A 16,299-nucleotide genomic window follows, 5' to 3' on the forward strand; every position below is an offset into this window, starting at 1 on the left:
AAACCCCGTCTCTATTGAAAATACAAAAATTAGCCAGGCATGGTGGCGAGCTCCTGTAATCCCGGCTACATGGGAGGCTAAGGCACGAAAATCACTTGAACTCAGGAGGCGAAGTCTCAGCAGTGAGCTGAGATTGTGCCACTGCACTCCAGCCTGGGTGACAGAGCAAGACTCTGTCACAAAAAAAAAAAAGGCAGTTCACAGAAGACTGCATGATTAAATTCATGTAAAATTTAAAACCTGGCATATTGACATGGTTAAACTTTACAGAAAAAGGAATAATCAACAAAAAATTCAGGATAGCAGAGGCCTTTGGTGGGCAGAGGAGGATGTGGTCAGGAGGGACACACAAGAGATTGTGAAGGTCTCAATGATGTTCTATTTCTAAAGCTGGGTGGCAGACACACCAACAATCTGTCACCTTTAGACTGTATATAAATATATGTAAATTAAACTTGCCTTCAGAGAAACTGAAGATGAGAACACAGAACTTGTCAGAAGCTAATCCAACTGGGCTCAGAGAAGTGGCAGAGATAAACATTTCTAGATCAACAGGATGCCAGGGTCTGAGGAGAGCCTAATCCAGTTCACAAGAGACAGGACTACTCAACACAGGTGAGACGTAAGTCCCATTCTAGAGCAAGAGGTTTTAAAGAAGCCTGCTCCAAAAGGAGACAGAATAGCTGGAATTACTCAGACAGCACCACCCTAACCATGAGAAGCAAGAAAGAAAAGATAGCAACTATCTTTTACAGGAAATGAAATTATTTTATCATTTAAATTAGATCAGGCCTCTATAATCAACGAATGTCGAAGGGTTCTACAAGAGCCCTATACCTGGTGCAGCCAGGCCTTGAACCTTGCTTTTCTCTGTAAATAGCCCTTCCTACAGCTTTGCATTTCCCCGATACAGTGCTGGCTCCACAGCAGGAACCCAGCAAACCAGCCCCGTCCTCTCTGGGTCGAATAAAGACCAATGCCAACAGACACACAGAGCAGTGATTCCCAGGTTTTTGGAGGTGTTTGTTTTCTTTCAAATCTTAATCTCCTTGCCACCTCCACACAGCGGGGAGGGCAGAGTGGGGAATGCCACATGACACATATTAAGTTTTCAGATTTAGAGGAAAGTTTAAATGTAATGAGAGATAGCATGAAGTTTCACAGGATTAGGGCTGAAGATTCTGCAGCTCACCTCCCTGGGAGCCCAAATGGCGGCTCCAGGTGCTGTGCAGATCTCTGGGAGGACAGGGGATCAGGAAAGCACACAGGAGGACCAGGATCATCGAGATCCCCAAAGTCAGCAGGAAGACAGATGTGCGCACATATGACACCAGGGAGGAGGCTGCCTTCTGTTCCAGGCCCCCAAGGGGTTCCGAGGGGTAGCCCTCCGTGGTGACTTCCGAAAGATGTGGCTTTGCAGCCTCTGCAACCTCAGCATCTGAGTCGGGTTCTGGCGCTTCTCCCAAAGGACTCTTCCCATTTTTGACCCCTCCATTCTTCTGCAAGTTAAGCACCAGATCGTCTTCACTCTCATCACTGTCAGCCTGGGTGAGGGGATCATACTCCCCTAGGTCTGGACTCTTCTTCCCTGAAAAGACAGAAAAACAGACAGTCAAGGAGAACTGGGGAGGAGACACCCTCACCAAATATATGGCATCTGTAAATACCCAGGAGAACACAGAAAACTAAAACAAAAAAATCCAGGTTTACATCAAGTTTGAACCTTGGTGGCTATCTGTAAAACAAGCCAGAGAAGCGGGGGTTAGGAATGGAAGGAAAAACAAAAGCAGTGCTCCAGGATCACTGCCTGCATGAGTTGAAGACAACGGAAAAGGAGGCAGAAGTTAGCAAATTTAAAATGTCTTCAGTTTAAAAAGAAAGCTCTCTTAATGTGTTCGAATCTCACTCAAGAAAAAGACCATGGCTTCGTGTCAACTCTCCATGTGCCTAATGTGTATACTGCCTCAGATTTTCTTACATCTGTGACGTCCTAATCTTTCCTGGTAAACTTTTAGAACAATTATTCTCCATACACTGCTTCTCACAGCCCGATATCTGTGGCTTCCCAACTGTTTCTATGGAAACAACTTAGAAAGTTGAACACTGAATGTTCATCTGAAGATGTATTGAAATCTCACTTCTAAGAACCATCCTGTGATTTGAAGGCCCTTTCAGTATATCTTTTAGTAAATAGTGTTTACCCCCAAAAACTGCTCTTCTGAGCAAGCATTCTGGGAGGGGTGGTGATCTAGCTGGAATACAGAAGTAAGGGACTTGCCTTGAGGCTGCTTTGCACGGCAAGCACTTTTTTTTACTTAGCCTGCAGTGTTGATTTGGGATAGCTGAGACAGAAATTACAGAAAGGCCTAGGCACACCTTCTCCCAAGCCACTCACCCCTTGGCCTCACTGCCAATGACTGAATGATTTTATGCCTTTACTTCATGTTACCACCAAGTAACAACCAAGAAAATGTTTCTTTTGGGGAGACTTTATCTGGTAATCTATCACTAATGTAAACTCTATCATTAAATCTTTTGTTCAGAGGAAATATTAAAAATAAAAAACACATAACCCAGCTAATTAAAAAGAGGAAAAGAATAATTACTAATGCTAGTGTCTACCTCTGGGTCACCTTGGCCTTGGTGATGTCATTTCATACATTATATCTCAGTTTGTTCAATTAATAAAATGAAAGAATAAAACACTATATGGAGACCAGATTGTTGCAGGAAGTCAGGGACCCCGAATGGAGAGACCTGCTGGAACCGCGGCAGGAGAACATAAATTGTGAAGATTTCATGGACATTTATCAATTCCCAAAATTAATACTTTTATAATTTCTTATGCCTGTCTTTACTGCAATCTCTGATCATAAATTGTGAAGATTTCATGGACATTTATCCCTTCCCTAATAATACTCTTATAATTTCTTATGTCTGTCTTTACTTTAATCTCTTAATCCCATTATCTTCATAAACTGAGAATGTACATCACCTCAGGACCACTACTGTACAAACTGATTGTAAAACATGTATGTTTGAACAATATGAAATCGGTGCACCTTGAAAAAGAACAGAATAACAGCAATTCTCAGGGAACAAGGGAAGATAACCAACTGCCTGCGGGGTTGGGCAGAATAGAGTCATATTTTTCTTCTTGCAGAGAGCCTAAAAAACGGATGTGCAAGTAGGGAAGATATCGCTGAACTACTTTCCCAGCAAGGAATACCCTGGGGAAGGAATGCATTCCTTGGGGGAGGGCTATAAATGGCCGCTCTGGGAGTGTCTATCTTATGTGGTTGAGATAAGGACTGAAACACGCCCTGGTCTCCCAAAGTACCCTCAGGCTTACTAGGATGGGGAAATTCCAACCTGGTAATTTTTGGTCAGACTGGTTCTCTGCTCTCCAACCCTGTTTTCTGTTAAGACGTTTATCAAGACAATACATGCACAGCGGGACATACACCCTCATGAGTAATTCTAATTTTGCCTTTGCCTTGTGATCTTTATTGCCCTTTGAAGCACGTGATCTTTGTGACCTACTCCCTGTTCATACACCTCTTTCCCTTTTAAAATCCCTAATAAAAATTTGCTGGTTTTGCGGCTCGGGACATTACGGACCTACTGATATGTGATGTTACCCCCAGAGGCCCAGCTATAAAATCCCTCTCTTTGTACTCTTTCTCTTTATTTCTCAGACCGGCTACACTTAGGGAAAATAGAAAGAACCTACGTTGAAATACTGGTGGCTGGTTCCTCCAATACCAGATGTTGGAAGTAAAACTTGTGGTGTTAAAGTTTAGTATTTGGTACATTAAAAAAACAATAAATTTTAGATTTTTTAAAATGAACATTCCACAGAATTATAACATTAAGGACTTTCAAAAAAAATCCAAAGAAATACTGAATAATCTGTCATCCTAATAACTAGAAATTATTTCCATTTATTTTTATTTTCAAAGCTACACACTTTGCCCAATAAATATTATATTTGATTTTTAAAAGGCACAAATTACAAGAAAATAAATCAGTTATTAGAAACTTAATTCAAAATAGTACTTTCAGAATATGCCATGGGGTCAGTAGAGGTTCCAGATAATCTCCTTCAATTTGTATTTCTACTCCATGAACCAAATTATTTGGTAAATTAGGGCACAGCATTCCCTAACCATCCCAGATAACTCTATACATAATAATTTGCACACAGAGCCATGGGTTGTTAGAATAATATTAACTCTAATGCTTTTTAAAGTGATTGTTTTTGTTTTGTTTTTTAGCTAAAATACACCTGACATGATAAACAAAATGTGATATGTACATACCACGGAATATTATTCAGCTCTAAAAAGGAAGGAACTTCTGACACTTGCTACAAAATGGATGAACCTTGAGGACATTATGCTAAGTGAAATGAGCCATGCACAAAAAGACAATACTGTGTGATTCCACTTATATGAGTTATCTAGAGTAGTCACATTCACAGAAACAGAAAGTAGAATGGTTGTTGCCTAGGTCTGGAGGTAGAAGGAAAAGTTGTTACTGAATAAGTATGGAGTTTCAGTTTTACAAGATGAAAAAGTACTAGAGATGAGGTGCATATACAATTAATACTGACCTGTATACTTAAAATGGTTAAGATAGTAAATTTTATGGTGTATGTATTTTTTGACAATTTAAAATGTTTATATGTATCTGAAAAACAGGAAAGCACACACAGAGTTCTCAACTCTAGAGTCACTTGAGAAAGCACAGCAAGAGACCTTAAAGATCACATAATCCATCCCCACCCCATCCCAAACTTACAACTAGCTACTTACAAAGACCTACCAATCAGTCACTTAGCAAACACCTGAATGTAACCTGTATTAGGGCTACACTGACCTCTAATTTAGAAAAAAATTCTTTACACTGATTCAAGAATTTTTTTCTGGGAAGTTGCCAATTATCTACCCCAGTTTTAATTTCTGGGATCCCTCTTTCACATGCAAGTCCTTCAAACACTCAAAGGTATCAGTCACAAGAGACATATGATATGGTATTTAAGAGCTCAATTCTTCACAATCAAACATCAAGCCAAATCCTGGCTATATCTCTTATGAACTATGTGGTCTCAAATTTCTTAACTTTATTGAGCATCAATTTCCCTATTTATGAAATGGAATAATTATTCTTTTTAGCTCATACGATTGTGATGAGAATCCAATAAGATAATATATGTGTGGTTCTCAGTGCCTGGCTTATAGTCACACAACAAATTTTAGCTTCTATTATTATCATTGCCATCACTGGTGCTGGCATTGTATCTCCCAGTGCCCTCCCCCACTCTTCTCATCTCCAAGTCAAACACCTCCACCTCTCTCAACCCATGACTTGAAGAAGCATTGTTTCAGGTGTCCTCAACATCCTGGTCATTCTCCTCTGGACACAATGTGATACGTCTGTGCTTTTTAAAGTATGGTTCCTGGAACTGGATACAATCCTAGGTACAGTCTGACCAGAGAAAGGGAGGGCAGACCTATTTCCTATCTACTCCAGATAGCAAACAACAGTTCAATTTCTATAATGTAAGATCTTGATAGCTTTCTTGGCATTCACATCACATACTGATTCAATTAAAACTCCCAAGCATTTTGAACACATGCTTAAGCCACCCTATAATTGTGCAATTGGATTTTTAGCACCAAGTGAAAAATTTAGCATCGACATCAAATTCAATCTTGCTAGTCAGTCTCCACCCTGCAAGAAACATATCGGGCTAAAACAGTACCTTTGTCAAAGTGAAATCATTAATAAAATGCTGCCCAGCAAAACAATTTAAAGGAAATTCACTTTTCTCATGCTATGTACTATCACAGGCAGGCAGGAAGAGAAGCATATGCTCCAGGAACTTATAAAATCTGTAAGAAATTTATAAAACAATTTGCAAGCATTCCTTGAGAAAAAAGCTGCTGTCAAATTGGTCTGTTTAGCAAGATTACATGCTTCTAGTTAACGATGGCAAAAGTGGGCATTTCTGTCACATTCTCTTCCTAAAACCAGGAAGACAAATAAAGAAAAATAAAAATAGAACACAAAATAGGAAACAGTCGCATTCCCAAACCACAAGTTATGAACCAAATGCACTGAAACTTGTACTCAGCTGAGAAAGCTCAGTAAGAGCAGGCAAATACATCTTGTGGATATATATTGCACATACATTGCAGATCTTCAGCAATGAGCCGAGTTCACAGCATTCATAATCATGACAACAGTAAGATGATGATGACGATGATGATGATGATGACGATGACAACTGGAAGTGTATTGAGTGCCTACTGTCCCAGGCACTGATCCAAGCATTTTGCATGTGTTAATTCATTGAATCCTCACATCAACCTCATATGGTAGATATTATTATTATTATCCCCCATTTTATCAACAAGAAAAATAAAACATAGAGAGGTAAGATGGCTAAGATCACAGAACTAGCCAAAAGAAAAGCCAGGATTCAAACCCAGGCATCTGACTGCAGAGTCTACTTGTTGTTCTAACCAACAAGTTATACTACCTCCCTTGTTCCACAAATACAGCCAAACCAGTAATTGCTCGCTTGGAAAGACAAAGTCTGGGGTCACAGAAGCACCAATGAGCCCCATTCGACACCACAGAGTCAAAGGGAAGTAGGACCGAAGGAGGAAAAGCACAAGCTGACATCGTCACAAAAAGCCCACTGTCAGGATGGCAGGTTCGAAAAGTCACCGGGCATAATCACTCTGACTGCGCCCAGTCAGGAGGCAGAAGCCAAGCAGTAGTTCAAAGAGGACAAGTTTAACATAAAAAATTACTAAGCGAAGACAGGAGAGTAAACATAAAGATGGAAGAGAACTCTACAAGGTCCCCTAGGACTGAGAGACAATATCCAAGGCAGGACAAACGATATTTAAAAGGGCTCACACCCGCTTTCACAGATCAGTCAACAAAGGTGAATTTGGAGTTCACAGGCAATAAATTGATAACTGGCACAACAAAGTCAGTGAAGGAAACGCCAAACCAGCACCCTACAGTCCTGTGAAAAGCCTCGTCCTAGCCAGGATAGAGACATCCACACAGGAAGCGTGCTGGTGGGGAGCCAGCTGACTTAACAGGCCTGGATTACATTCTAGCTTCCAACTGCCCTACATCACCCTTCTGGCAATAGCCAGGCTGTCAAACAACTGCCCCATTTAAATGTGAGTAATAACCAGAAAGAAGCCATGTTTAGTACTCATTCCACAAGATACCACAAAGCTCTATGAATATTCAAGAATAACAATGAAACATAGCAAACAATTAGCTGAAGAACAAATGCTGGACAAATCACACCACAAGATGGAAGAAATAATGAACATATACTTCCCCACAGAGTCTGGGAAATTTAGGAAAATCGTCTTCTCTGAAATAAGCACTCAGGAAAACACTGGAAAAAATAAAAAACCAATTTGAGAAAAGAAATCCTTATTGGAATCAGCTAAAGGAACAGATATTGCTGAAAACAGAGTCAGAGACATAAAGAACAGACTAGTGAAAATCAAGCAAAATGAAATGGAAATAACTACAGCTGGCAGTTCTGAACACTTATCCTACACTCTTCCAAGCCCTTTTAATGTCTTATCTCAGGCCAGGGGTGTTGACTCACGCCTGTAATCCCAGCACTTTGCGAGGCCAAGGCGAGGGATCACTTCAGGCCAGGACTTCAAGACCAGCCTGGCCAACATGGCAAGACCCCGTGTCTACTGAAAATACAAAAATTAGCCATGTGTGGTGGCAGGCGCCTGTAACCCCAGCTACTCAGGAGGCTGAGGCATTAAAATTGTTTGAACCTGGGGAGGTGGAGGTTAGAGTGAGTTGAGACCGTGCCACTGCACTCCAGCCTGAGTAACAGAGCAAGACTTCGTCTCAAAAAAAAAATTCTTATCTCAGCAAATCTTCATAACAACTGTGTGAGGTAGACACATTACTGTCTTCACTTTCAAGACGAGGAAGCTGAGGCTTTGAAGTTTAAGTTAAGCGGATATGGTTTGGCTCTGTGTCCCCACCCAAATCTCAACTTGAATTGTACTCCCATAATTCCCATGTGTTGTGGGAGGGACCCAATGGGAGATAATTGAATCATGGGGGCAGTTTCTCCCATACTGTTCTCATGGTAGTGAATAAGTCTCACGAGATCTGATGGTTTTACAAGGGGAACTCTGTTTCGCTTGGTTCTCATTCTCTCTCTTGCCACCACCATGTAAGATGTGCCTTTTACCTTCCACCATGATTGTGAGGCCTCCCTAGGCACATGGAACTGTAAGTCCATTAAATCTCTTTCTTTTGTAAATTGCCTCGTCTCAAGTATGTCTTTATTAGCAGTGCAAAAACAGACTAACACACTGGCCCATAGTTAAACAGCAAGTGATAGGTAACAATTCAAAACCAGTCTGGCCTCAAAGTCTGTACTGGCTACATATGATCCCATGGAAAAAAATCAAGGCTTTTTAAAAAGACTAGAAACAACATGATAGATACTGACAACAAAGGTGAGCCAATATATGCATGACGGAAGAGGATAACAGAAAAGAAAATACCAAAAGCAGTATTTTAAAGGGTTGCAAAAAAAAAAGTTCCTACAATAAAGACCTAAAACTGCAGAATAATGAGTACACAGAGTCCCAAAAAAAACTGATTCAGAAGAATCAATACTGAAATACATCCTAGTAAAGGCACAGGACTTCAAGGACAAAGAAGGAATCCTATGAGCAGCCAGGCCAAAGGAAAAAGAATCAAGTCACTACTGACGGGAACAAAAATCAGGCAAAGATTTCTCCATAGTCACACACACTATTAAAAGATGGTGGAGCAATATCTCAAAAGTCCTCAGAGAAAGAACATGCAATTTGATGTCCAAGCATTCTGACCCAGCCAGGATATCGCCGAAATATAAAGACAAGCACACAAGTGCTCAGAGTTATCATACTCCTGTGCTTTCTTTACATTACAGAAGACTAGGGGCCAGTTCTTGGCCAGCCTTTTCAGAGGAATAAATACTTTTATACTAATTTTTTTCAGATAGTGCAAAAACAAACTTCAGCTTAAGGATCACCGACTGCAAGTTTTTATTACAGAAGTCTTAAATAATTTTTTTTTCTATTTACAGAAAGACAATAAGAGAGAGTGAAGGAAAAGAAGTCCGCCAACTTGCCTTAAGTCCTACTCAGGCTGAGGAGCTAGGCATCAAATCCAGCTTCCAAGTTCAGGACACTTAACACTCACTCGCTTCCTTGCTACTTTCAGCCAGCACCCAAATTTTTAATGAATGAAAGGTTTTCAAAGAATAAGGGAGAGGGCACTGATTTCATAGCAAATCATTGTAAGTGAGCTTTCCACAGCTATTGCTTTTCCTCTTAGGAAGACTAAAGATGCTGTTTAAATATAATAGGATTTCCAAAATGGTAGAGAGGAAAACACAAATAGGAAAGTGATGCAATTATACCATACCCAAATGTTTTCAGGAAATATACTAAAACATACACTATTCTATAACATATATGATACTATAGCATACACTGTACTGTACATATACTATACAATACACTCTACTGCAACTAAAGGTAAATAATTCATATCATGGGTTAGTTTATCCAAGGGCATATAATGACTCTAAGTTACACAAATAAAACAAATCATAAAAAATCATTTTGCTCTGATATTCCCTCCAGTGTTTGACCTTCAAACTATAAAATGGCCTAAGGAAAAAAATACATATATACTTAGGAGACAAGCTGTCCTACTGGCTTTATGAATGTCATATTGGCCTTCTGCTACTAATTAACCTCATTTTATGCATGTGAGCCAAACATCTTTCCTTCCCGAGCTTAGCGAAACTGCTCTTTTCTAACAAGGCTGCTGAGATCTGTCAAGAGCTCACTATTACATCAAGCCTTCCTTCAGGTATCACATTCATAAATGAGCATGGTGCTGATGACAACAGCTAACACTTACTGACTAATTAACGTATGTCAGAGCTTACTAGATCTCCTAAGTACATCCATGTCCTTTACTATTTCAGATAACCCTAGGAGGTAAATATGTAGTAGAATGTGTGGCATAGAGTGAATGTTCCATAATAATGTTATTGTTACAGATGAGGAAACTAAAGCTTAAAGAGATTAAGTAACTAATTAAGTAAAGACTGGATTTGAATCTGAGCCTGTTTCATGCTCTCAGCCACCATTCCATCCTGACGTCCTCACACATGAAAACAGTAGGGATGTTGGGGCTTGGCACAGTGGCTCACGCCTGTAAACCCAGCACTTTGGGAGGCCAAGGCAGGCGATCACCTGAGGTCAGGAGTTCGCGACCAGCCTGACCAACATGGAGAAACCCCATCTCTACTAAAAATACAAAATTAGCCGGGTGTTGTGGAGCATGCCTGTAATCCCAGCTACTCGGGAGGCTGAGGCAGGAGAATTGCTTGAACCCAGAAGGCGGAGGTTGCAGTGAACCGAGATCATGCCATTGCACTCCAGCCTGGGCAAGAAGAGCGAAACTCCATCTCAAAAACAAAAACAAAAAAGAAAACAGTGGGGATGTTAACTACGGGAACATAACACAGTAGCCCAAACAGGACAGCAGTCTCAGAACCCCAATTACAGGGGAGTCAAAAAAAGCTATATGAAAACAACTTGTACCTAATGCAAAAACTAACAATAGTATTTTGGGTGGAGGCAAGAAAGGGCAAGAAGACGAGGAAAAGTGCAAGTGGTTTTATTTTCTTAAAACCCACATCACATGAAAGAACACATGCCTACTATATCTGGGCCTAAAAAGGTATCAAGCATGTCTCAGGGTTCAGGGCCAAGCTGCCTGCCAAACAGGCTCAGGGACTGGGCTATGGGAACCCCAACCAGTTCCTACAACTAATACTCCAGGGAGTAATAACACCACAGCCTTGGGGCATAAGAACACAAAAGAGCTCAAGAGTTGCTAAAGCAAGATTTCCCCGCATTCTCATTCTTAGAGAATAACAATGACCTACACTGAAATAAAAATGTTTAAAAAAAAAAAGGACCCTAAAAGAAAAAAAGAAATAAAGCTAAATGTGTCTGACATCTTATTATCCCTCTGGGAGGATATCATTCTACACTAAGGATATACAAGGCTACTCTCTTCAAAGTAAAAAATTAATCCTGCAAGTAAAGGGCCACGTCTCTCATTTAATTCCAGTGTTATGTACACATTCCAAGACAGATACTATCAGTGTTCCTTCCAATGTTCCAATGAGCCCATTAAAAAAAAAAAAAAAAATCTGTCTGAGGTCATGAAGTCTGGGGACAGAAATGCAAATTAATATCCAACCCAGTGTCATCCAAATGGCAAGGTTCACTTCAGGGTAGCAAACTGGAAGCTCCTTGAGAACAAGGACCCTGTAATCCCCCTGCAACCTCAAACTAGCTATCCACCCAACACCCAAAGAGCCCTCTCTAGAGATAACAGTGAAAGCAACTGCTTTTCCCTCTAATACAAATTATCAGCAAACAAATGTTTATAGTTTAATGCTTAAAACTTATTTAGATAGAACCATCAGTTTTTCTAAAGCCTAATGTTTAAAATTTACTTGTGTGGAATAAATATATTTTTATTAAAATAGCAAGTTTCTAACAGTACAATCCTACTCTGGAGGTTCAGGAAGGAAAAAAAAAAAAAAAGAAAGGAAAAAAAACTTGGAGCTGCTGCCCGAAGTACTGAATCAGCTCTGGAAGTTGTCATCACCCCTAACGCTGCCTTAAAGAAGATTCCATACATTATCTTCAACTTATAGGTGCCAAATCATTTCCCATGCTTAATCTCGGCAGCTGGAGACCGACCAAGTGGAATCATAAGTTCAGGATTTAGAGTGAAAAGACCCCTGACGTTCAAGGCCGAGCTTTCCCAATACTTGAGAGACCTGGGACAATTCAATTAGCCAAATAACTCTCATTTTGTCTTCTGTAAACTAGGAAGGGACGTAAACACCTGTCCCACCTGCCTCATGGATGCTTCGCTGCTGTCATTAGGTAGAGGGGATGATCCACAGAGGGCCACTCGCCGTCCCGCCGCCCCCGCCCAGGTCCAGCCAAGACAGAAGGCGCCGGAGTCCCCGCGGTGCCCGGTCCGCGGCGCTCGGGAAGGATGCTCCTCTCACTAGCCTCCCCTTGGGACAGCGGCGACCGGCGTCCTGACACTCCCCGCCACAACACCTGCTCGGCGCCCTCTCCCCGCGCGTCTCCGCGTTCGCCCGGCGCCCGCGACCCCTGCCCCGCTGGACGCCCCTCTCGCCCCCTGGTGGCACAGGAACCCCAGCCCCCAGGGACTGCACCCTCCTCGCCACTGGGCGCCTGCAGCTGTGTCTGGGTTGAGGCCAAGGCCCGACCGGCCTCACCCCAGAACCTCGCCTGCCCTTATTCCAACACTGGCGGGGACAGGGTGGTCGCAAGGTTGCGACTCCTTACCCGGGAGCTTGAGCGCCCTGGACAGCACGGTCGCCATGGCGGAGGCCCCGGTGCGCGTGCGCACGCCCGGGTTCTGCCGGGAAGCGTAGTTCCGGGCGGGCGGTGCGCCGGGCTGGCACCGGGAAAGGTGAGACCTGCTTGCTGGGGACAGAGCCGAGGGAAGCCAAGCCCGAGTACAAGCTCCGCAGGCTTTTCTTCCACCCTACCTGTGCAGGTCACCTCACCATTCTGAGTCTCACTTGCCTTGTCAGTGAAATGGGGAGAAAATACCCCGTAAGCTTGCAGTGAAAATGATTCGAACGAGATATTTAAGGAGGTGTGGATTGTGCAATGTACGTGGTCTTTGAAATCAGGCAGACTGGATTTGAATCCTGCTTGCATCACTTACTAGCTGGGCCATCTTGGGCAAGTCCCTTGGGGCATCTGAGCTGCAGCTGCTTTTTTTAAATTAAAGGCATACTACATACTTCACAGGCTTGCAGTGAGAATTAAATGATATGACCTGTTTAAAACACACAGCACACAGTAGGCACCTAGTAAGAGTGTTTCTATTATGCTTCTTAGGTAGAGGTTGAAGTTTGCTATTAGCTGGAACCCTCATTTCTTGCACCCAGTTCTTTACAGGTGTCTACTCAGCATCCTACGCTGCAGCTTCTAGTTGAAGGGTGTAGAAGGAGCAACTGACTGTGTACACACATCCAATAGATGCAGCATCTCCAGCTCCTCAGATATCAATGCTTGACCTTTAAGGCATCTCCACACTCCCCATAATCACCCTAGCTTTGCCCGAATGACTTTTGCCAGGAGGCCGATGCCCAGGAATCCCTCCTTCTTTGGCTCTCTGAGCTTTCCCCCACTTCGTCTTCCTTGTCCCTCTGGAAATCTCTTTCATCCCTCCACAACTTTTTTCCATTTGAATATAGGAACTGCAGCTTAGAATAGTATTTCACAAATTTAATGTACTTTTTTTTCAATTAAAGAAAAAAAATCAAAGCAGCTGCCAAATGAATCAGGATCCTTACCTTTACATAGAGAATACCTGTGAGTTCCTCTCTAGCTACCGAGTGGAATGTGAATACCTTTGTTGCCCAAACACCCACTGAGGTCACTGCGGAAAATGCAAACACCACCCGGGCCCTCTCTGCCTTCTGAATTTGACTTGCCTCAGGACCAGGCACAGTGGTGTAGAAGGAAGAACTGACTTGCTGCTTTCCCACAAGCAAGAGATCAGCATTTTAGTGCAGGGATGCTAATACTATGTTATCTTAGAACTGGAACAGATCCTAGAGGCCATCTAGTCCCACTCTCCTTGTTTTATTTAAGAGAAAGCTGAGAAATAGAAAGGTAATGTAACTTCTGAGGGTCACAACAAAAGCTCCAAGATAATCTCATTTGCAGGCTGCCTAATTCCCGTGAGAAACTGCAGACAGGACTATCCTGTGGGAGTAATCTGAGAGTCTCCAGCAATCAGTCTCACCTCCTTTCTTCCCACGAGAAAAAAAAAATGTCATTGTCTCTGATAGAGCACAGGCTCTGGAGCCAGGAGCCAGGCCTGCGGAGATCAAATCCCGACTCCCTCATTTCCTAGATGCCAGGCAGAGGGTTAGTTGCTTAATTTCTCCCCACCTCAATTTTCTCATCTGCAAAATGGGGACAAAACAGTTTCTAGTTTATCGAGTTCTCCTGAGAATTAAATGTATATGTGGAAAGTACTTACAACAGTGCCTGGTACTTAGTGTTTTCTAAGTGTTCACTCTTTTTATCAATAATTTCTTAATGTTTTAACAATTTAGAATTTGTAACTTAATAACAAATAATACATTTCATAGTAATTTAATAGTTTAGTAATGTATTTATTTATTAATTCTTTCAGCATTCTACAATACCCAAAATTTCTACAGCTTGCCACATCTCTAGAGGCATGATTAAAAAACATACTTTACATCTATGTAGGTCATCTAAGAGGAGCAACACTACAAGTCACCATGAGCCAGTAGTAGCTTGCCTGATATCAGTTTAACTAAATGAAACACATTCCTGAAATATGAAGACTGAGAAAAGTAACCTGTGAATGTGACAGGGATGTAGAAAAATGTTCATTTTAGTTGCAGAACAAGAACTTGAGTTTCTAGGAGAAAGTTTGGGTGGAAAGGCATAGCCAGGTCACACAGGATAGGAAGAAAGAAGAAAAATCTGTCTCCTTTTCTTAGTAAAAAGGTATATTCCAGGAGAGTACTTTCTTCTGTGATATAAATAAAATAAAGATGTAAAATGTAAAGTTTTATTTAAAAACTTTTTCTCAGGACCAGGCACAGTGGCTTGTGCCTGCAATCCCAGAATTTTGAGAGGCTGAGGCGGGAGGATTACTGGAGTTGAGGAGTTGGAAGCTGCAGTGAACCGTGACTGAACCACTGTACTCCACCCTGGGCAACAGTATGAGACCCCTGTCTCAAAAAAAAGAAAAAAAAAAAAACTTTGCTTCAAACTGTGTAGTTACCCAAAGTGCTCATGTGCATGCACACACTTACATGTGTACATATAAACATGTGTTAGTGTACACACATCCAATAGATGCAGCATCTCCAGCTCCTCAGATTTCAATGCTTGACCTTTAAGGCATCTCCACGCTCCAAAATCACCCCAGCTTTGCCCGAATGACTTTTGCCAGGAGGCCAGCGCCCAGGAATCCCTCCTTCCTTGGCTCTCTGAGCTTTCCCCCACTTTGTCTTCCTTGTCCCTCTGGAAATCTCTTTCATCCCTCCACAACTTTTTTCCATTTGAATATAGGAACTGCAGCTTAGAATAGTATTTCACAAATTTAATGTACTTTTTTTCAATTAAAGAAAAAAAATCAAAGCAGCTGCCAAATGAATCAGGATCCTTACCTTTTACATAGAGAATACCTGTGAGTTTGTGAGTTCCTCTCTAGCTACCGAGTGGAATGTGAATACCTTTGTTGCCCAAACACCCACTGAGGTCACTGTGGAAAATGCAAACACCCGGGCCCTCTCTGCCTTCTGAACTTGGCTTGCCTCCCTGACAAGTACAAGAGTGGCAGGGGCAGGATGCCTATGGACAGTCTAACCTGCCTGGCGGCTGTGCCTCTTTGAAGAAATTACGTTTCTGAAAAAGCACAACTGAAGCCAGAAAAATCACCTTCTATTTTTCCTACATTGATCTCCAGTGAGAGTGTTCTTCCCCAAACTTCTCAAGTTCCCATAACTCATAGAGGGAACCCATATTGCTGGTTATTACCTTCGTCATACTCCAAGTACTGCTCAAAATCTCTAAGTGTCCTGCATGGGTTTATGATCAAATCTGGCCATCTAATGCTTGCCTTTCCCTGGACAGTGTGGCCACTTCTGCTGGTCCTGACTACCCCCGCTAGGTTTCACCACCTCCTCTTGGAATCAATGCCACTGTATCTACCAGCAGCCGCCTCCCTTCCTCCTTGGTTCCACTGCGCTGCCAGGCCCCTCAAAAACCGCCTCCTCTCAAAAACTGCTGCCTCTTCCTGTATCTCCCACTGAATGCCACCTCATATTTTAGTGCTCCTAAAATGTCAAAGCTGTGAGGAGCAAAGTAACTATGGAAGACTGCCTCTCTCTCCTTTTTATGTTACACTTTATTAGGAAATTGCCAGTGCTATGCTGCTACTCCTTCAGGTTGAATGCAGTATTTTCATTAGACAGAGCTCTGGTTACTTAGCGAGTCAACCAGAGCAAGATAATTGCTGTAACAAACAACCTCAAGATTTCAGTGATTTTAGAGTGTAAAAGTTTATTTCTGCCTATGTCACAGTCAAGGTGGG

At 42.0% G+C, this 16,299-nt stretch overlaps 1 protein-coding gene across 1 annotated transcript in view; it reads right to left on the reverse strand.

The window, feature by feature from the left end:
* LOC105481999 (family with sequence similarity 234 member B) overlaps positions 1 to 12,633 on the reverse strand; it is a 36,664-nt gene extending 24,031 nt beyond the window's left edge. Inside the window, exons 1-2 of the mRNA XM_011741835.2 lie at positions 12,489 to 12,633; positions 1,193 to 1,588 (exon numbers count right to left, since the gene is read on the reverse strand). Of these exons, the coding sequence (XP_011740137.1) occupies positions 1,193 to 1,588; positions 12,489 to 12,525 (433 nt within the window). The 5' untranslated portion in view covers positions 12,526 to 12,633. The remainder of the gene's footprint in view (positions 1 to 1,192; positions 1,589 to 12,488) is intronic.
* Positions 12,634 to 16,299: the final 3,666 nt, after the last annotated feature.

The sequence above is a fragment of the Macaca nemestrina genome, chromosome 10 (genome assembly GCF_043159975.1).
Source record: "Macaca nemestrina isolate mMacNem1 chromosome 10, mMacNem.hap1, whole genome shotgun sequence".
Lineage (NCBI taxonomy): Eukaryota > Metazoa > Chordata > Mammalia > Primates > Cercopithecidae > Macaca > Macaca nemestrina.